The 23,233-nt window shown below is 40.7% G+C and overlaps 1 protein-coding gene across 1 annotated transcript in view; it reads right to left on the reverse strand.

Moving 5' to 3' along the window:
* The window catches only part of nos1apa (nitric oxide synthase 1 (neuronal) adaptor protein a), a gene marked incomplete at both ends in the record, with an annotated part of 100,503 nt that extends 80,885 nt beyond the window's left edge, over nucleotides 1-19,618 (reverse strand). Inside the window, 2 exons of the mRNA XM_080859602.1 lie at nucleotides 19,132-19,203; nucleotides 19,514-19,618. Of these exons, the coding sequence (XP_080715728.1) occupies nucleotides 19,132-19,203; nucleotides 19,514-19,618 (177 nt within the window). The remainder of the gene's footprint in view (nucleotides 1-19,131; nucleotides 19,204-19,513) is intronic.
* Between the last annotated feature and the right edge of the window lie 3,615 nt (nucleotides 19,619-23,233).

Here is a 23,233-nt window from a genome sequence, read left to right on the forward strand (position 1 = left end):
GAGTCAGGATGCTGGTGATTTAAAGGCGGCTGACTTTTGGCAAGAAAGGTCCGGAAACCAAGAGTCCCTTTGACAGTCTAGAGCTGACAAGAGGCATCAGCCATATATAATGCTGTACCCCCAATGTTTGCGCACACACACACACACACACACACACACAAACACAAACACACACACACACACACACACACACACACACACACACACACACACACACACACACACACACACACACACACACACACACACACACACACACACACACACACACACACACACACACACACACACACACACACACACACACACACACAAAAAGTTAGGTAGGTCAAAATCTGTCCCTCCATGCCCACCCTCAACACAGTCTTTCTTTCTCTTTTGGGGAAAAAAATACACTCACACACACACACACACACACACACACAGGTCTGTTTTTTCACCCGCACTGGAACCCCAGTGGATCTCTGACATAAGACAGGCATACAGTTATGCACTTCTCTTTGAAAGGGATCTTTGTAATTGGAGAACCTTTCAAAGCGAGCTTGCTGTGTATGTGTATTGCATTAAAGCTGAGCACATTCTGAATTTCCACTGTCTCCAGAAACGTGTGGAAACACCTATGGCATTTCTGACATTCTGCCAGATTCCCATATCAAAAGACCTGGATTTACAGTACCCATACTAGCACCTCAGGGAGCCTTAATGAAAAGAAAAGTCTCCATCCATAACTGTAGCACATCTACACAGATGTGTGCCGGCTGCTTCCTACACTCTCTTTCTTATCAGAATTTCATGTCATTCTGCCTGAATTCCTGTATTTGCATACACTACCAGGAAAAGAAAAGCCTCTTATCAGACAAGGGAAAGGTGCATGAGATGGTGTGTGTGTGTGTGCGCAGGTGTGTGTGAAATGTGTCTCAGATATACAGCCGCGGAAAAAATTAAGAGACCACTTCAAAATTATCAGTTTCTCTGGTTTTACTATTTATTGGTATGTGTTAAAGTAAAATGTACATTTTAGTTTTATTCTATAACCTACTGGCAACATTCCTACCAAATTTCAAATAAAAATATTGTCATTTAGATCATTTATTTGCAGAAAAATGACAATTGGTCAAAATAGCAAAAAAGATGCAGTGTCTTCAGATCTCGAATAATGCAAAGAAAACAAGCTCATATTCATTTTTAAACTACACAATACTAATGCTTACACTTAGGAAGAGTTCAGAAATCAATATTTGGTGGAAAAACCTTGATTTGAAATCACAACTTTCATGTGTCTTGGCATGCTCTCCACCAGTCTTTCACATTGCCGTTGGGTGACTTTATGCTACTCCTGGCGCAAGAATTCAAGCAGCTCGGCTTCTTTTCATGGCTTGTGACCATCCATCTTCCTCTTGATCACATTTCAGAGGTTTTTGATGGGATTCAGGTCTCGAAATTGAGCTGGCCATGACAGGGTCCTGATCTGGTGGTACTCCATCCACACCTTTACTGGCCTGGCTGTGTGGCATGGAGCATTGCCCTGCTGGAAAAAACATTTCTCAGAGTTGGGGAACATTGTCAGAGCTAAAGGAAGCAAGTTTTTCTTCCGGGACAACGTTGTACTTTGCCTGGCTGAGGTTTGTAAAAGACCATAAGGATTGAAAAAAGCGGACTGGAGGGTCTTCTAGTTCGTCTTCTCTGATGAGTCCAATTTTCAGCTTTGCCCAACACATGGTTGTCTGATGGTTAGACGGAGACCTGGAGAGGCCTACAAGCCAGAGAGTCTTGCACCTACTGTGAAATCGGACTCATCAGAGAAGACGAACTTAGAAGAACCTCCAGTCCGCTTTTTCAATCCTTATGGTCTTTTACAAACCTCAGCCAGGCAAAGTACAACGTTGTCCCGGAAGAAAAACTTGCTTCCTTTTGCTCTGACAATGTTCCCCAACTCTGAGAAGTGTTTTTTCCAGCAGAGCAATGCTCCATGCCACACAGCCAGGCCAGTAAAGGTGTGGATGGAGTACCACCAGATCAGGACCCTGTCATGGCCAGCCCAATTTCGAGACCTGAATCCCATAAAAAACCTCTGAAATGTGATCAAGAGGAAGATGGATGGTCACAAGCCATGAAAAGAAGCCGAGCTGCTTGAATTCTTGCGCCAGGAGTAGCATAAAGTCACCCAACGGCAATGTGAAAGACTGGTGGAGAGCATGCCAAGACACATGAAAGTTGTGATTTTAAATCAAGGTTATTCCACCAAATATTGATTTCTGAACTCTTCCTAAGTGTAAGCATTAGTATTGTGTAGTTTAAAAATGAATATGAGCTTGTTTTCTTTGCATTATTCGAGATCTGAAGACACTGCATCAATTTTGCTATTTTGACCAATTGTCATTTTTCTGCAAATAAATGATCTAAATGACAATATTTTTATTTGAAATTTGGTAGGAATGTTGCCAGTAGGTTATAGAATAAAACTAAAATGTACATTTTACTTTAACACATACCAATAAATAGTAAAACCAGAGAAACTGATAATTTTGAAGTGGTCTCTTAATTTTTTCCGCGGCTGTATGTATGTGTGCATGTTTATATCTATTTTGCGTTTACTAGCAAGATCATACTAAAATTAGTTTGCTCAGATGAATCCGTTCAGATCAGATTTGCATGACTTTTTAATTAGCCCTTTGGTGCACCAACATCTAAGACATCTATGTCAAGTATGCATTAGGAATTTTAAACAGCATTTTAGGCAGATTAAGTTTCAATTTTCCTTTCACTTTAAGTGCATTTCAAACTTCACTGGCCGTATGTACGTACGCAGAGTACGTACGTACGTCAATAAAAACACAGCCTTTACTTTGGGGGAAACAGTTCAATAGATGCAGTGCATCTAACTTTATCTTTACTTTGAGCATGCTGAGTCTGCGTGGCCTATTTTTATGAGTCCAGAGGTTGAAGACATTCTTCAATTAGCACATCCATTAGTCATATAGCCTATTAACAGCTCTGAAGGTACAAAATGATCTGACAGCAATATTTTACTGAAAAGGTTCAAAGTCCCATAAATCATAGTTCCTCTGAATCCCATATAAAGCACTGCAAGCTCCTCCGGATTCCACAGAAATCTGTGATTCACGGAGCATTTTCACATTCACATAATGTTCTCCCGTTCCCTCAGGTTTGTTTCTGCCCGTGCCCATAATTTGCATTAAACCATAAAATCTTCATAATTGTCCTTCAGCTGACAGTTAGGATGCATTTCTGTGCTAACAGGTTTAGGGTAGGAAGCCGTTTTGATGTCTCTTTTTTCCAACAACGCAAGATGCAACCCAGCACAAATTATGGGTTTCATTACAATACAGTATTATTTCACATTTTGAATAGAAAGACATAGGCCATCACTTTATAAAGAAATATAATTATGAAAAGGACTTTACTATTTCAAAGACTATGGTAAATTGTGGATCTGCATCAGACAAAAATTACCATGGAATAACAAAGTGGAACCTCAATAAACTGCAGTAAATTGTTCAAAAGCATACTACCCATAAAACTGATTTGCCATGACAACTGGCAAAAATCCTACACCTATTTGAGGGTTCTGAAAGACTTTACCACGCCATATTGACTTTGGCACCATTAACTCTGCATACATTGTTGTATCTCAATGCGCAGAAGCAACATCAGTTCAGGTAATTAAACAAACAATATGCTGGTATTGAATGATCAGTGGACTTATGGCTCTCATTGGCTAATCACAGTCTGGGCCAAATCCTGACACAGTACTTCCTGTTCACCATCCAGAGTAAAAAGGAGACCGTGCATGAAAATGTTTATCCAAAGCCAAGAACCTCAAGCATTAAACAGCATCGCCTTTACAATAATCCAGTGATGAGAGAACATGGACACGCTCCCAGACATTACTAATACACTAGTACCGAAGTGTTTGCAAATCCGTTGACAATAATTATAGCTTATCATTTAGAATTCATCACTATCCAGATATCCACCATACTTCAATTATTAATGAGACCCCACTGCCCACCTCCCCTCTATTCTAAGCCATTGTCTCTGTTCAGGGTACAGTTAAACGGGGGACTGCAGCTGCTCTGCTACCTAAGAAACTTCACCCTCTTACTTCTGATAATCACCCCCCCCCCCTCATCTGAGTGACTACATGTGTCTCTTGTGGGCATTAAGTGCTATAGAGGAGAGCCCACTAAATCGGTAACGTAACTTCCACCCCTACCCCTCATGTCTGCCTGACTGGGGTAGGAGGATTAAAGACAATTTCAGCACAGTTTCACACCAGATTTAATAGGCGTGACAAGCAAAAGGTAATAAAGTGGAAATTAAAGTAGCCAATACATTTGGGATATTCTCATATACATAGCTATCAAGACATGAATAGTTATGCAGAAGTCATAACACACTGACACTATTGCCTTATACTATTTTATAATCATATTACATGCTTGGAATACGCAGGTCATGATGTAAACCTCAGATTAACAGAGTTTGCGTGAAATGTTTTTGTTGTTCCCTCTCTGACTAGACAGCAGACCATATGCTAAGGTGATTATCCGGGTAAAACTATTATCAAGGCAAACAATGAGTCACCAATCTGAGAAGGGCTTAGCTGGAGGGAAGCGCAACTACTCCACGCTCAAGACATGAGAAACCAAGGTTTGGCCTTGAGACACCTTAAAAAGGAACATTTTCCCAATAGTGTGAACTTCATGTATGAACGAGTGCAGCATCTGCAACATAAGATCAATTAAACAAATGATCACCCATGCAGGATACATGTGAAACATTTTTGTCTCCAAATCAAAGCCACTGTGTAAAGTTTTTGTACTGCCTGGCTGAAAAAGGAAAAAAGGGAATAAAAGGCTGCACAGATGATGAAGATCATATGACAAGATAAAACCAGACCCGCATGTCAGTGATTCTTCCCAAACAATATACTATGTCTTTCAAATTCCTGGACTGAGGGAAATTTAGAAAAATCAATAAACCGACTGGGAGCGAAGCAATTAACCATCTTAATTTACCAAAAAGGAAGTTCAAGGCATGGGCAGCAGAAATCAGTGCCAGGCCAATGAAGTTACATAAACCTCTCAGCAATTCACCACAGGACCTCTCATTGGTCAGGCCCTCTCACAGCCTTGCACCAGTATGGTGTCCCTGATGGCTCAAAGTTGATGGAAAACACTTTATGACCCTGCTAGAGTCTTAAAAAAAAAAAAAAAGCTGCTGGGGTATGGGAAGCATCTAAAGCACAACCCAAGGATGAAGAATAAGGGATTGCATTGTGCCCCAAGTGTGGGGAAATCCTAAAATCAAAACAAACCCCACAATAAGCATGAGCTTTATCTGAGCATAATGTGTAGGGGAGCCACTGACACCAGCCACTTCCTTTTCCAATATTAGCTTATAATAACATTTTCATGCCTCCAGCAATATACCAGCTGTGCCACTTCCTGCAATCTGAGGGAAGGACTAAAAGTTCATGGGGAATCCACTGAATTCATAAATAATTTAATTGAGCAGGTATGCTTCTGCTATTAGTTGGAACCTGTTATTTGAAATCCCCCATGAGGGTCGAACTGGTCAAGTGAGGAGTAGTGGACCCTGCTCTCATCACCAAGGTAACGGTATCAACTCCCAGTCTAAGGCAAGTCTATCACAGCTGACAAGAAGGAGATGCCAAGCCTTATGATACATGGTAAAATTCAACCTGATTTTTGAAACATTCAGTCATATCTGAATGTTTAATGGAATTAAATGATCTTACAAAATTGAACTAATTGCAGACCTGTTTTAGTTAGTTCACTGGTCTGGTCACTGGACACTCTACCTTGACTAATGTTGTCAGCTTCAGCACAACCAGAACTAGGATCAGCCCATGACAACTTGTAAAGAGTCCTTTCATCAAAGTCCAAGTCTCGCCACTCAGCAGCCATGATGACACAAATTTACATTTTCTCAAAGTTTGCTGCTTCAGTGTCTTTAGATATTTTTGTCAGATGTTACTATGGAAGACTGAAGTATAATTACAAGCATTTAATAAGTGTCAAAGGCTTTTTTTGACAATTAGTTGAAGTTAATGCAAAGAGTCAATATTTGCAGTGTTGACCCTTCTTTTTCAAGACCTCTGCAATCCGCCCTGGCATGCTGTCAATTGTTGGGATTAAGGTCTGTGGAGTTTCCTGGCCAATGGACCGAAAATATCGATGTTTTGTTCCCTGAGCCACTTAGTTATCACTTTTGCCTTATGGCAAGGTGCTCCATCGTGCTGGAAAAGGCATTCTTCATCACCAAACTGTTCCTGGATGGTTGGGAGAAGTGGCTCTCGGAGGATGTTTTGGTCCAGCAAGCGCCAGGACCGTCTCCTAAACATGATTCAGCTGTGGGATCGGGTCACCACCAGCACAGAGCTTGCTCAGGAATGGCAGCAGGCAGGTGTGAGTGCATCTGCGCGCCCAGTGAGGCGAAGACTTTTGGAGGATGGCCTGGTGTCAAGAAGGGCAGCAAAGAAGCCATTCTCTCCAGCCATTCTGTCCATTGGCCAGGAAACTCCCCAGACCTTAATCCCATTGACAACTTGTGGTCAATCCTCAAGAGGCGGGTGGACAAACAAAAAAAAACTATTTCTGACAAACTCCAAGCATTGATTATGCAAGAATGGGCTGCCATCAGTCAGGATGTGGCCCAGAAGTGAATTGACAGCATACCAGGGCGGATTGCAGAGGTCTTGAAAAAGAAGGGAATATTGACTTTTTGCATTAACCTCATGTTATTGCCAATAAAAGCCAGTGACACTTATTAAATGTTTGTAATTATACTTCAGTCTTCCATAGTTACATCTGACAAAAATATCTTAAGACACTGAAGCAGCAAACTTTGTGAAAATGCATATTTGTGTCATTCTCAAAACTTATGGCCACGACTGTACATCACGAGTTTAAATCTGACATACACAGTGTGAACACTGTTTCCCCAAACACTCAAAAATACTTTATTCTTTGGTTCAAACAAGGTTAAACAAATTCTTCGAGTTGATTAAAAAAAATACCTTTTTCTTCGAGTTGATTAAAAGATACTTTATTCTTTGAGTTGACTTGATCATTGTGCATGCATGCACCACATTTCCCCGGCATGGCTATTACTATGGCAACAGTGGAAATAAACAGAACGTGCAGGGGAGGCGAATACAGGGCTGGACTTCCAGTTACAAATCCAACATGTTTAGTGTTTCCGCCCATTCATTTTCCCATCAGTGATTTGTCTCCTCCCTTGTAACGTCTCTGGTATCATAGCAGGTAACAGCAGGTGGCCAGCTTGTCCAGATCAGACATAATATCTAGTGGCATTAAAATAATCCCTCAATCTGACTAATCACTAATAATGACTTCCATTTGAAGGGAATAATCACCTTGACCTCACAGAGGGCTAACCAAATATCCCACTGAATACTGACGCGTAAGACAGAACTATGCAGAGAAGCAATCCTGAGGCAAAGCAAGGAACATTGTTGTAGCAACACAATGTTCTTAAGATATAGTACAGAACTTGGCAAACTGTGTGTTATTCCATTCATGAAACATTCATGAAAAAGTACAAATTTCACCCATAAATGTAGCTGTGGTAACAGCATGTGTTATCGATCAGAGAACTAATTTCAAAGCATTGGGCTAATCTTGGAGCAGTGGTCCTTCATCCCTTTTCCTTCCTGTGCCGGCCAGACAATTTTATGTTGCTCTGACGGCACACATGCAACACTGCAGCTCACTCTGTGAGTGTGTGTGTGTGTGTGTGTGTGTGTGTGTGTGTGTGTGCCTTCACCCTGGTAACTGGTTTCCATCATTGTTCTCCTACTTCCTCTGTCAGTAAACCCTTCCTGCAAACTACCCCCTCTTCTCAGAGAGGGAGAAAAAAAAAACCACACCTCACAAAATGCGGCACTAGCAGATGGGCTGGGGGTGGAGGGGTTGGTGTGCAAGAGGGTCTGTGATGGGGATGTTGGTGAGAACGCCTGCGTGTGTTCCAAGTCCTCGACCCCTATGCTTTAATATCCTTTATGTGGATACATCTTTTACGCAGCTACAAATGATCAGTCCCTTGAGCTTGTGAAGTAGGCATTCCATTAAGGCCTTGTGTGGAACCTCCAATCTAACAGGCTTAAGCACGCAAGCAATCCACTGAGGGGAAAAAGCTTTGAAATCTTTCTAAAAAGTCACAGTTTGGCATTTTGGAACTGTAATTTCTAAACATATTCAGTGCAGCAAACCTTTCGGAGGAATACTCTGCTCATACATCTACCAATGTGTGGTGCCAACTAAAGTCACAGTGACACAGAAAACAAAAAAACACACAAGATTAAAAGAGTTAGGGTGTCTCGATACATTACTCATTCCTCATGCCAGTATAAGAAAAGTCTGATTTATACAAGTTCAATGCTGTGTCTGACTCCTAATGATCTGCAGAACTTCAAAAGTGCCAAGGCAGCAAATACAAAGTACCCTTGGTCTGCCTGTATCTATTAACCCAGGGGTCTTCAACAGGGGGTCCGCGGAGGTACTGCAGGGGGGTCGCGAAATCTTTGGTTGATAAGAATCCAACCAATTTTTTTTCCCACAAATTTAAATGTCTTCCGAATCAGAATTGTATTTATTCCCTTTAAATTTACATTAACATAAATCCAACATATTGTAGCGAACGTATAAATTGATCGAGAAGACGTTATCTTTCAGTCCAATCGACACATTCAGCTCCCCACAGGAGCTCTCTCAAGCTGGGCACCGGTTCACTCACAGCACCTTTCATGCAAATACGACAGCACAGGCACTAGCCAATCAGATCGCGTTTCTGCTCAAGTCTAAAGAGCGCGAAGATCAAAAATAAATGATGTCGGACCAAACTCCATAGCTGGTCTTGTTTGTACCTATAAATTGTTAGTTTGACATTTTTTTGCTTAGATTTAAAACAATTAATAAAGAGAAATAGACACTGTACAAGGTCAAAAAACGCTAATTGTAACTGAAAAATAAGTCTGAGAGGATTTGCGAGGTGTATGAGCCCCCTAGCTAATGTTAGCATGCTACTACCTACAATCTTAACAACTTGCTAGCAGTGTGATTGGTTTGTTGACCTGTCAATCTCACTATAACATCTATGTTGTCAACACAACTCCATGCGCCAGACTCCTCCTCCGTCATCCGTTGGATCGTGTCAGTCAGGAGTTATTGAAAAGAAGATACATCTCACTAATGTGGGAGGATTTGTGCCATCGACAGATGCTTGAGGATTCACTGTCCCTATTTTATGTATGATGAAATAAAAACATATATCTGTGAATTATTTTAATAAGTTGTTAGCTCAGAGTTGTTTGCAAGATGTATGTTTATAAATGGCAGTGGCACGGCCACCCTGTACCTTTCATGTTGTTAAATGTTAAATTAAATTCAATATTAAAAAAATGTTAAGTTAAATTTGTTGTTCAAAAATGCTAGGTTAAATTCAATGGTAAAAAATTAAAATGTTAATGAATATATTAACCTTTGTATTATTTGAATAGCTTATTATTGAATACACAATAACAGGGTAGCTATGTTTATTTGGCACTAGGCCCAGTATATTATAAACAAAATTTTAGGCAATTTATATAGTAGGGGGTCCCTGCTCATCTTGCCATCAGTTTGGGGGTCCCTGGCATGAAAAACGTTGAAGACCCCTGCATTAACCCCTTTGCATAGACCTAGATTTGATTCTGCTTGAGAATTTATGGCTATTTGAAATGACGTTCAGTGAAGACCCTCGGTATACCACTGCTGGTGAATCCAATTACTCTTTTTCATGGGGTGAAATACCTTATCTCCCTCTGGAACAAAATACTGTTTTCTGATTGGCTAATGGGGTGTACAATAAGTTCGTATAGATGCACACCTTGGACGTAGTCCCAGTAGAAAAGTTAAATCGCCGTTCCATATCAATGCTCTTGAATGGTTACCATTGACAACCAACGTAACGTTTTTTTTTTTTTGAAAAACAGCCTGTTCCAGTCACTACTTTCTCTAACGGGAGCACTAGGCTTCAAATCAAGAATTCATCAGGTTATTATGCATATTAAGTTTCCTAAAGATAAACGAAATTCTAAATAATAATAACAATAATAATAAAAACATTTTTGGATGTTGTAAACGGTAAGCGGGATAACGGCCTCCGAGCTGCGCGTCGTGGAGTTCTTTGCCCCGCAGCGTCCATTAACTTTGTAGAACTGCACAGCTCGTCGGCCGTTATCCCTTACTTAGGCTACTGTTCACAAGAAGGCCACAAGATTAAAAAAAAACATGAATGTATAGCAAACAACACTTCTGAAGCAAATCTGTTTGTAGAACACAATAATGCAGTGTAATTGGATGTGTCAAAACATTCTGTGCAATGAAAATATTCTCAGCAATTTGTGCGCCCAGTCAGAGCCATGACTAGGGATGCACCGATCCGATATTTGTATCGGTACCGATATTGAAGACATTTCTAGATCGAGTATCGGTGAAAATTTTTAAAATATATATATATTTTTTTTTTTAACTTAATGTTTATGTATAAAGGTAGTGTATTATGAGTGCACATTGCCAGTAGTAGCGATTAGCATGCTAAGCAGAGATTTAGTTATGTCCTGATATTGATTCGCTGTAATAAAGATGGGTTCATCCTGTTAAGATTTCGACTGGATGAGCTATGAATGAGATTCATGTTGCCTTGTGTAATGTCCACAATTATATGTATCGAGTAATATTAGTTGTGTAATTTTTATCGTGTAGCAATAACTCATGTTAAAGTAATTCAGTGCAGTGCTAATAAGTCCCCATTCTCATTGCAGACACACAAATATGTAGGATCACATGCATCGTCATGTAATGGAAATTGATGAATGCACATTAAAGGGAGATAAAGAATACTGCTTTGGTAATCGTGGGTCTTTTAACAGACTAGAACCAGCAAATACATTAACTGGTCACCATGCTGAGCCTCTACAATGTAACGTAAAAGTTGACGCTAGCGGATATATAATTGCTAACTAATATGAACACTAGCGCTAGTTAGAACGTACATTATTTGTGATTATTTTTAGCCTATGTTATGAATTGATAGTGATGACTAGACATGATGTTAAGTAGCAAATGAGCAAAAACTGCACCAAGATCTCATGTCATGCACTCCTCATTTCTCCCTCTCGCACGTGTGGTCACACACATACACACAGTTACCATAGTTTCGCGCTGTTTTTTATATCGGTATCGGATCGGTATCGGCAGATTCTAAACCTCAGATATCGGTATCGGTGGTGAAAAAAGCGGATCGGTGCATCCCTAGCCATGACTGAGGGATAATTTCTCTAGGGGACTGGACATGGGCAGGTACACTTAATGAAAATAAGCAATGATATGAGTGTCCAAGTTAAGTGAAGTTTGAAGCAATGCAACATAGTTATACAGGAAGTACAACCCGCGCCAACAGAGAGCTAACTTTTCTTTTTGCAGTTGGGTTTCAAATAAATCAAAGGAGAGTGAACGCAAGTTTAAACATGCCAGGGCATATTGAACATTTGATAAAAAAAAAAAGTACTCAAGATTTATAGCTAGCTTGCTTCCACTTAACGTTCCAATCAGTGGAAAAACACCTACAAGCGTACAGGAACTCCCATTCAGGGAGAGGGAAAGGTTGCATTACTGTGATAATGGATGCTAATCATGCTAATATGCCTGGCCAGACCTATTACATATAAAAGGCCCCTGTCTCCCATCATGAAACCGAGACAGCCGGGGAAGCAATCAATCCCTGGGCCTGGGCTTTCTCTGACACTGTGAGGTCCTGCCAGACTAGGAGAGACTGGATCGTGTGAAAACCTCTGAACCTGCTAACACAGCACAGGGCCGGCCAACCCTGAGACAGCAGCTCCAGCTTGGAGTCACTAAAAAGGGACATTCACTGTTTCTGAAAAGCATACTTTGTCTTGCTCCTGGAGAGCTTGATTAGATGGTATAAGGTGGATTGTGACTGGGAGTACTCAAACCCTGGAGGTGCAAAGATCTTCAGGAAAACATGGTAGCGCTGACAGAAGGTGCGAGTAGCCGAGGTTATGTAAAGCATTTTCCCCAACACATCTTTTTCTTTCGCTTTTTTAATTCCAGAGGTCACAGGCATAGTTTTCCGACTATGGAAGCAGCCGACAGAGGTAATGTTTTTTAAATCACAAGTATTCAGCTGAGAAACATCGCCGTTTACACCTGTGTTTTCACCTGAGTTTTCACCTGTGTCTATCACGCGCGTCCAAGCTGCCCATGTTTTGCTACTGTCTACTGCCTTGTCAGGGATGATTAGCATTTGCACTACAAAAGATATGTGGTCAATTGTGTTCACACTTGTATTTTGCGCTGTTCACATGTGATCCGATCGCCCAAGATGCATTTTTAAATCCAGGGCCAGAGATGAGGTTAGAGTGTGTCAGCCAGGGAGACATCATTAGCTGAGGACAAGTGGGGGGTAGGAGAGACAGAGGTAACTGGTTAACAGCACCTGGACGGCTTTCAGCGGTCAGCGCCTGGGTCACTCTGTGATGAGTCATCCTTTATGTTACAGAAGTCCAGTTTTCAATGCATGGCTGGCAGAGGGGTGGATGAGTCATAGGCAGTAGCCTACAGGGAAGACGAGCTTCAAAATACACACCCCTCTGGGTTCAATTGTGATGGTAGACCATTTATTCCATACAGACCGTACATGTCCATTCATTTCAACATCTCTCCACCTGCAGTGTGGATGAAAGCTCCAATTACATCCAGTAACACACTCTAAATGCCACATTTATCTCAAAATCATATGAGGAAACTGCCCGTGAAGTAGCCTCTGGTGCTGCTTGTCAATAGCAATCACTGTTTAACTCTGAAAATTAGTGGTGGATTTGGATAGGAAATGACATTCATTCAGTCATTCTTGAGCAAAGGGTCGGCAAGCTTTTCACAACAAATCAGAGGTACTCTCCAATTCTCAGCCCCTCATTATACCACATTACATCTTCTGCCACTGCAGAGGCGGGCAATAATTTCAGTCAGTTCTGATTCCCAGAGTGACTTGAACAACCTATCATTGGAATACCTTCAGAAAGGACGGTCAGACTCGTCTGGCCAATTTGAGAGCAATATAAATCTCAGCCTCACAACCCAACATATAATCTTATGACCAGGAGACAAGAGTGAAAGATATCCATGCTCAGCTGTACTTGGCATGGCATACACTTCAGTCGTGGTAGAGGGATTTCCAAGTGAGAAACAGAGGATATGAAGACAACGACTGATGAAGAATTTCAAACAAGAAAAGAAATGATAAGGGAGAATGTAAGTGTAACATAAGTGTGCATGACAAAGAAATAGAGTATGGAAAATGGAGTATGTGAGCAAATGTGTGAGAGGGACAGATGGAGGGACAGATAGGAGAGCTTCAGTAGATTACACATCATACAAATACTGAAACACAACAGCCTGCAGACCATGCTAATCCAAGTCCTCCACCTTCACATTCATTGAGTGAATTGACTATCACTCAACTTCATGTCAGCAGTTTGGATTGCCATTTTTTTTTTTTTAACCAATAGTATCAATTACAACATAATCATGTTAGTAATAATGTTATAGGCACATAGCAGACTTTTTCATACACTGAACTGTAAGTTGGGTGCTAAGAAGCATAGAAGAGTCCTTCCTGAATGACTGCCGTGCCCAGCGGACATTTATAAATAACCCATCTGCTGTGGCTTATGGGGATCAATAACCCAATACCATAACAGAGAGAAGATAGTGAACTCCACTGAAGAAAAGGAACATCTTATCCATCATTCAATGCAAGTGAGGCACAGCCAGTTGCAATCCATACCTTGCGATTTCACACAACCTCAAAGCTAAATGTAAGGAAGGTAAATTCAGTTCACATTTCTAACAGTGGGAAGGAGACACTGCTAGACTGTTTTCAAGCCACTGAACCGAGGGCACAGCTTGTTTTAAGGTGGCAGGCATCCATGCAAGTAGACTATGATGCATTCTGGGAGACCTTTTAATTGCTTCCATTACTTCAAAGTGATGTCTACCTCTGAGCTCTCCAATGTTTTACACATGACTGCTAAAACTGCCTTGATGTTTGCACAGGGTAATAAGCTGTCACAGGCTTGGTGGGTATATGATGACAGAGCTAATCACAATCACACCATGAAATAAAAGACAAATGTGGCTGAAAGCTGAAAACTCCACACTTCCATAACGCACCAACAGGATTTTTTTATATCATAGAGCCTGGCTAATTTTCTTCCTGCTATTTTAATACGTCCCTCTCCACCCTGTTGAGACCTGCCAGTTATGTATGCCCATGGGATTTTTCCCTCCTCTGGAGCCAAGTCACCCCATTAAGTGCGTTCCGGGCACCGGTTTGGGCGATGCCATCGGGCGGCTTGTCCAAGCTGTCGGTTTGGTAAGATTTCAGTTTTCACCAAGGGTGGGCTCTCAGGGAAGTTTGATTTGATTCTCCTCAAGATAGGACTTTTATTGACAGCTATTCTCCTGTCACGTCATGATAAAAAAGCGGATTTCTTCATCAACTGGCATGACAGCTGGCTGGAAAGCAACTTTTGTTTAAAAGCTCCAAAAAATGTATAGACTGCAACTTCAAACTAATTGACAAAAACTTAGGTTGTTAACGGGGTCACAGCAATGATACATCATGCTTTTTCATTACGTTTTAGCTTCGTCTTTTTTCAGTCATACTGAGTAAAGTGTCAGTAAGTAAACTGCCAGTAATCAGGGGCCTCATCACTATATTTTGTTTTATTGTAACGGTTTGTTTAAAGAAACTCTTCACGTTTATAATGTTAATAAAAAAGTCGTTTCCTTGATCTTTTTACTCTTTGCCATGTTTCCTTTTTACTTTGAAGTGTATCATCTTGGTGCTTTTGCTACTGGTAAGATAACATGGCATGAATAACTTCTCGTACAAAGCATATGTAATACTGCCTTTCATGTGAGAACAGAGGCATGCCAACATTTCTGCACTTTTGAGGATTCAGAGTAGCTGAATGTGTTCCAATTAAGCGACCACATCTTACCAGGGTTTAAGAGAGCATTTGTACCCTTTTCATTTATTAAGTGATATCTTGGCTAGAAGGGCATTATTACCCTCTCTCTCCTTACATTAAACTGGATACGCCTGGGGCCTGACTCGTGGATATTTATCTCTGGGTTATTTCTCACACACCCCAGTGGGGAAGAGAGCAGAGAATGAGTTATATCGCCACGCTGAAGCAGACGTTAATTAAAAAGCTGGATCAAATTAGTGCAGCATCTCCATTAGTTACAGCTTGGCCCGTCAAAAGGGTTGTTTTCTGAGAAGTAAAATCCATAAATCAACCGCAGCTGGATCAAACCCATTGAGTGAAAATGGCTTCACCAGACAGAAGAGCAAAGAGACCCCAGGGGCAAAGGGGGATATTGTCCTGGGGTTATGGGCAGATTCCAGTTCATATTGCAAACAGGGGAAGAGACTGAACTGTGTTGTGGCTCTATTTGCCCTGCACCCTGGCAGTGCAGGAGAGAGGGCAGAGTCACATGCAAGAGTCCCTCATTTGAGTCTCCTAGGAGCACTGAAGAAAGAGAATAGAGAAGTACAAGCATGCAGGGAAACTGACAGCACTAACAGGCTAGGGCCAGTCTAAAAAAAAAAAAAAACACTTCACGTACTTACATCATGGAGTATGGAGAGCATAAAAAGCAAGCCACTGTTTTCTATCCTTGGTGAGAAAATATTGAGTGACAAATACACAAACTCAATAAAATGTCAAATGGAACAAATTAAGCTTAAGGCTTGGTTGTCTTTTGTTAAGAGGGAGGTGGATTCAGAAAAATTCTTTATACAGGCTGTGCAATTCAAGTGGTAACCACAGGCAGTGTTTGGATAAACAGAGCATGTTAAATATTAACCTCTGGCCACTGGTTTCACATCCTCCAATATACTGCTAATGAATTCAGGGCCTGATTATGTGCAGAACCCCAAAAGGGGTTATTAGCAAAAGCTTTAGCCTCTAAACACCAGGCAGTGGCTGTTATTACATCAACCTTCAGGATTAATGTCACAACTTCACTTAAACTCCTATATTGAGTCAGAACAATTGTGTAAAGTTTATTTTCAAGCTCCTCTCCCACTGAAAGTAAATAGTGTATTCTAGCGTATGTGCTGCATACATATGAAGTCAGCCTTGTCTTCTAGTGTATATTAAACATGTTATATAAATACTAAGTATAATAACCTGTTGACACACAATTTCACCATGAAACACACTTTCAGTTTTTATTTTGCTGGGAACTTCAGGTGAAAAGTTATCCTTCACCGCAGGGAGTAAAGTGATATGAGCACTTACAGCCAGGCTACCAAGCTACTTTGGCATTTAAGAGCAATTGGCTGGAAAGTACTTTTGTCTAGGCCCTTGTCATTTTTATGCAGCCAGATCTGGCATCTGCTCAGCATGTCAAACTACACACGGTTACAAATAATACAGAAGCATCATAGACGAAGGCATGCCGGGCTGCATAAACCTGTCTGCAAGCCTTAAATGGGGCAACTGCATGTGTCTGCACAGTCTGTGCGGAGTATTCTCAGCTCGCTGCTGTGTAGTGCTGTCTCAAGAAGAACCAATGAGGTTCGGGCACACCATCCTTCTTGGAGACTTGCATGATGCATGGACTACCTCTTCTGGCCCTTGTCCAAAGCTGAACCTTGTACGTGTCAATCAGGCCTGTCAGTATAAACTAGCCAGCTTTAATTAGACTTTGTGATCAAATAAATTGGAGCCATGCATCACAGCCACCCCAGCAGGCCAACAAACACAGGCTCTTAGCACAAACCAAGTACTGCCTGAATTAGTGCGCCGTTATTTTGCCACAAAAGGATTACCAAAGGTGAACTGGAAAATCCTGGAAGTAAAGTAGGAGCTGAAGCCAGCACATTTAAGATGCCACTGGGAGAGGGGAGGGGGGGGGGGGGGGGGCTGTGGGTAGGGTAGGTGCCCAGGGTAGGTGCCAAGTAGTCTAGTACGGTTAGCTACACCATGAAAGCAATATATTCCCCATCAAAAGATTTATAAGTAAATAGTAATCTTATAACTCCAGATCATCACAGCAAATACAGAGACTGACTCCCAAGGATGTCAGCACACATATTTCACCAACCCAGGCAAAAGAGGAGTTTTTAATAGGCTCTCTTTTCATCAGAGTTGTTAAAATGCTAGTTTCCAAATGAAAACAGCATTTGCTTTTTTATAGCAGTATGGATTAAACTAGACCCTTGTAGATTAATTTACCAGCACTGAAACATGATAGAAACATGACAGGTGTATGTCTACCCACAATAATGAGCAGGGCAATTTCTTCCTCATGCATAACCAATAATGAGGTTTATCTTCAATGATGTGTCAGACTTGCTTCAGCTTAGTAATGGCAGCTCCCAGTGGAGTGCCTCAGATGAGGAAAACATCAGTGTCGACAGCAGCTGCTCCCAAATTCTCTCTGTGAAAGATTCTTCCTTCAAAGAGGCTGCTCAAATAAAACTTATCTCAGATGAGGAGTTGGTCAGCAGCTCTTAGAATCTGGACTGTATGCTGGACAATCTTTTCATGGGCCACAGGGCATTGTAGAGGAAAAGAAAAGGAAAGCCCAACCCAACATCACTGAAACAGAAGAAGGAAAGAGGGAGGGAGAGAGAGTCTCGATAGTTGTCTGGGAACAAAGATGATCCAAGGAAGCTGGGCCTCACGCAACAAAGACCCAAGCTGAGGCCTAAGTAAGCTCTGCTGGTTCACGTGTGGGACGGTGGAGGGTGACTAATCATGAAAGACCTGAAACAGCCAAGGGTCTTGATACTACCATACAAAATCCAGATGATTGTGCCAAAAACAAAGATATAAATAATGTTTTAATATTTAAAATATATATTATTTATTTAAATACCTCTGTCAGGCAATGCACTTCTAATAACATAGAAAATAGGCCTAAATATGTCACAGTATTTAACCTATAATTGGGAAGGTCATGAATGCTACTCAATGGTTGAAAGGGAAAAGGGACAATGATGAATCAAAAATGACCAGCAACAAATTAATTTCCGAGGTCAATCATTACATCAGATATGTTTTCTGTTTTCATGTGAAACTGTACAATTCTGGAGCTCAATAACTTACAATCACCTACCACCTAGTACTAAAATGTATGCAACATGGACAATGGTTGTCCCTTTGCCACAAACAGCTAGCATATGTCGGCAGGGGGTCCAGCACATTCAAAAGGTTAATAGGATAATTTGCACCTAGCGTGTGATCGTGTAACAGAAATGCAAAGGTCTGCGGAACTGAGGCTGTCAGGGCATATGGTTTAAACACATTTTAAAAGCCGCATACTGATATTGCCCTTAAACAATAATAAAACCAATCAGAAAATACCGTGATGTAAACTACCAATCCAACACTAACCACCTAACAGTCCAACACTAAATAGGATTAAGATCACGATTTCAGTTGATCGATATCCTGGCAAATGTGCAGAGTTTTGTTTCTCATCAACTTGAATAAATGCTTGCGTAATAATACTGAAAGAAGATGATGTCAAATTGAAGCCAACCTTCTAATAAAACAACTGTCAAATTGAGCTCTATATTTCTGTCAAAACGTACCTATGGCAATTATTTGGGGTCAGTTAACAAGAGCACAAATTAGTCATCACATCGGAGCCAAGAGAGGCTACATTCTTAAAACGTTACTGCTCAGTTTCAAAGTGTCACCATACTCATTCAATCATTTTGGTTATTGTGGTTGATACGGTTACAAATTCCTTTTGAAAGAAATATCCCATTCAGATTTAACAGTTTCTATATCTGGAAGTGTTTTACAAATGAATCCCCCGACGTGTTTCACAGATCAATTCTCGCCTCGGGACAGGACCACCCATACAGAGACGTTCACACCACTTCTTACTTTCTGTATTAAGATATAGGTCTGTGTTGACACAAAACAACCACAACGTGCTTCAGCAGAAGGAGAGAATGAATACTCACCCGTATTCTCCTCATTGCAGCAACTATCTCCACTCTGCTGTTCGGTCGCGACACATCCAGACTACCGATATACTAATAATGAAAGAATTCAGAGAGATCGTTATATAAGCTATTCTGATCGGCATCATTTAAAACAATAAGCTATCTTGTCAAACGCACAATTAGTTACAGCCAATAGCAAGAAAATTAGCCCTGGTGAAGCCTTAACTTTCCATTTCGTCCTAAATCCAACCTAAAACTGTGTTTGTAAACAACGGAGGACTACATTTAACACAAATGGAAGTAGCCTATGCTATATCACACTGCACCTTACGATAACTTAACCAGCTTGTAATCCACTATGACATAGCCTATGCGACCCTACCTACTTTCCGCTACTTACCTTTGCCTCAAAATTGATCCCATGTTGAAAGGCTTCTTCGTTGTGTAAAGGAATCCGTAAATCATGGCCATCATCAACCAAATTATACTTTGTTTTCGCTGGCATGATGGTCGTATGGAAAGCGCCAAAACAGGCTAAACGCAATACTAAAACAGTTACACAAGACCAACAAAAAACAAAAACAATTCCTAAAGTCTTCGTTCTAGCTCCCGTTGTCCATCCCGCTGCTTGCTCGTAAGGTCACAATTGTAACATCCTGCATGGAGCTAGGAAAAGCAACTTTGTACCGTTTCCTCTCCCAAGTATTCACGATCGTTGTGTTAAATCCTGCTCAAAGAGCCAGAACAAAAATAGTCCTTAATCGCTGAACTAACTATTTGTTGAGACAGCAGTAATCTGTACCCGTGTGGCTTTAAGAGGTTTCTTATGAAATCAGTTAAAGAAAGAAATTGTCGGTTTCCACTCTCATCCGTGTCGAACTTCACAGCAGCGCCATGACTGGGCGAGCATAGTCTACTCCTGGGCACAGACTGGAAGGAAGAGAGCGTCATTGGTTGAATCTGGGAATTCCACCTGTTTTCATTGGAACACAGCGACATCACTGGTTTGTAGGAGGGAAAAAACAATTCATTCTGCTTTTGAACCTCTGATTCTGAAGACAGCACAATGTCACCTAGTAGTGGTAGGTGTGAAATAATACATTTTCGACATGGTGTTTTTGTGGGTTTCTCCACGAATTTAACAGTGTCCTTGTCGACTTGTAGGCTACTATTACAGTAGGCCTACTGGCCCAAGGTTTAATTGACGGCAGTTTGGACGGACTCTGAAAAGCAAACAAGCCTACCTTTTTACGTTTTATTAAGGTGTATGTGATACATAAACATCAATATTTTTGATGTCGGAAGGCGATACTGCCTTTATCATACCACATACGCAATCAATTCATACATTCATTCTTTCCTTTGAGAATGGTGTCTTCGAAGTCATTCCTTACTGTCAGATATGAGACGTTGAAAATGAAGGCTTAATACCACCAGCTAGTGGCCAACTATGCGAACGTTACCTCAAAAGACGCCTATTTTCATAAGTGAATGCAAACAGAATTGAACAACAATCTGTACAAAACTCAAACATCTATGAATGTCTCTGCCGACGTCAAAAAAAAAAACCTTCTCCAGGAAATGCAAACTCTGTCTTGGCATGGCAGCTACACTCTAACACATCAATGAGATTAATTCAAAGCATTATCAAATACTATACTGTACTATACACACATAGTGCAAAAACATACACAGTTCTTCAGAATCCTGTCTCTGGGTTGGCTGAATCTTATCAGACATATCATATCACATATCACAAGTAGCCTACATTGTTACCAATGGCAATCTTTCCAAGTGCCCCCTCAATGTGTCATCTATCCTTTGCATGCCTACAAGGTAAACACCTCCAACACATACTGGGCTGCCCCTGTTACCCAGTAACCAGCACACCACAACGTTTCAGATGACTGTTGTTATCACAAGTACACCTGCAAACTTAAGCTCTATTCCGACTTGGACAATGTTAGCTATACCAATCTCCATGCTTGTACTGGGAGAATGCCTGCTTCCGTCTTGTATGATGGTCTTCTAAGAACAGCTCCATGGACCCTCAAGTGACACGTTTAAAAAAGACATACTCTTTAATAAGCCCTACATCCCACCTTAAACTTCTGCTTGCAAGTGAGTTTGCGTGTGATGTAGCCTATAGAGCCGTGGATTGCACTCCTATAGAAGTGTTAGATGTCGCAGGCATTGGTCTTTTATCACTTATGGCTTTTGTGTTTTGTGTCTACGGAGAAAGCACTTGTCCAAGATGATGCTTGTCATGGTTTTAGTTCTTCTAATCTCTGCCATTGCAGGTGCTGGCCTTGGTCTTCCCTGCTAACTTTGTGGGAGCATGAAACATAGCCAAATGGTGGTTAGCCTTCTGTGAAAAAGTTTTTATCACACGATAAAACATTTTTTTTTAAGATTAACGTTCTTTTTGGCCTCGCAAACTGTGTAGTAGGCTAACGTTACGGTTTGTGTGATGGTGAGCGCGATACGGCGAAATGGTTGATAAAAAGCTTCTGAATAGAAAGTTTACCTTTAAAAGTTGTGTTGGGCAAAAGAAGCGAGCTTCACTGTCTGAAAATGACAACAGGAAGCTGGCTGAAAGCACAGAAGTAGTAGGCTTACCTTTTATTGGTTACCTAACTGTTACGGTTCATTGTTTTTGAAATAAGAGGCCTGACTTCTATGTTCACAGCAAACTTGAAAAAAAGAAAATATTAAGCCATGGTTTTTTTTTTTTGCACTATAGGCTGAATCTGAAATGTGCACTTTATAATTTTATTTTGTAGCGCACTGTTTGGCAATGTTGTTTTTCAATCAAATAAAACATTGCATAAGGCAAGCCAATCCACTTTTCCATGATAAGAGCATTAAAATAAAATTTGCGATTAATCGCGATTCATTTTGAGTTAACTATGACAAAAATGCGATTAATCGCGATTAAATATTTTAATCGTTTGACAGCACTAGTTAAGATACATATTGCTCCAAGATGGGAGCCAGTGTGATTGCACTGTTATTAGCTGTCTACAGAGTAAATCTCAGGGATGTATAATCACCTCTGCACAAACAGAATGTTTGTAACTCTGCAGCTTGGAACCACATTTTTTTTTTAACTATTAACATTTAGCAGTTAGCTATTTGTATGCTTTAAAAGCTGCTTTTTATATCCTCAAATACAGTCACCTATACTTGGAAGTCAACCATAAAGATATAACTAAATTAAACATGTTCTTAATTAAATAAGACCCACAGAAAAATATCTTTGGCATGCATCCCATGTATAGTCAAGTATATGAATCACAGGAGCACTATCTCATCCTCCTGGCAACAGAAGGCGAGCACAGCAGTGAGACAGGTACCAAAGTGATGGAGGTGCAGGGTGTGAGAGAGTCCAAAACCATCTGCTAACTAGAGAGAATAAAATTCACATCAAACAGCTTATGGTACGTGGTCTGGAATCCGTGGACTTTTTTTTTGAATTTCCACTATTCTTGGGGATTGCTGGTAGCTTATTGTATGACTGTCTTTATTCCGTTCTTGTTCAATGCAAAATAAGTGCTTTCTCTAACTATGCCGCTCTACTGTATGTGTCAGCTTTGCTGTGCTATTCTATTCTGTATGATCTTGTTAATGATGTTAATCGAAGCCATATTTAGTCTCTGTGCTAATATTCATGTTGACCATTGGTACTCTACTGGATTATTTAGTTTTTTAAGTTATTGTACTCATTACTCAAGTTATCAAGTTATTGTTTTCATACACTGAGACAAAGGAAAGTATTTCTGCCACAAAACAACCTTTACTGCCTGACTGACAAGCATGTTTGTATGTACTACCAAGTCGATTTAGAGGTTGAGACATTTAATTCTGTTAGAGTAATTTAGGACTTTCTGAGGTATGTTTTTGTTGACAATATGTTTTGGTATCATGTTCAAATTAATTGAGCAGCTATTGCCAGGCTCTGCACTATGAAGTCCATGGTTTGTGTAGGATCATTCCACCAAAATGCAAGGAAAGATTTTACAGACTGTGAACTATATCGCTCAGACCCCAGTAAGCATGTTAGCAGGCTTTATCAGTGCCAGCTGTGTTGTTACTTAGATTTGCAAAGATTTTGCATACC

The sequence above is a fragment of the Sprattus sprattus genome, assembly GCF_963457725.1.
Source record: "Sprattus sprattus genome assembly, chromosome: 2".
In the NCBI taxonomy this organism is placed as follows: Eukaryota; Metazoa; Chordata; class Actinopteri; order Clupeiformes; family Clupeidae; genus Sprattus; species Sprattus sprattus.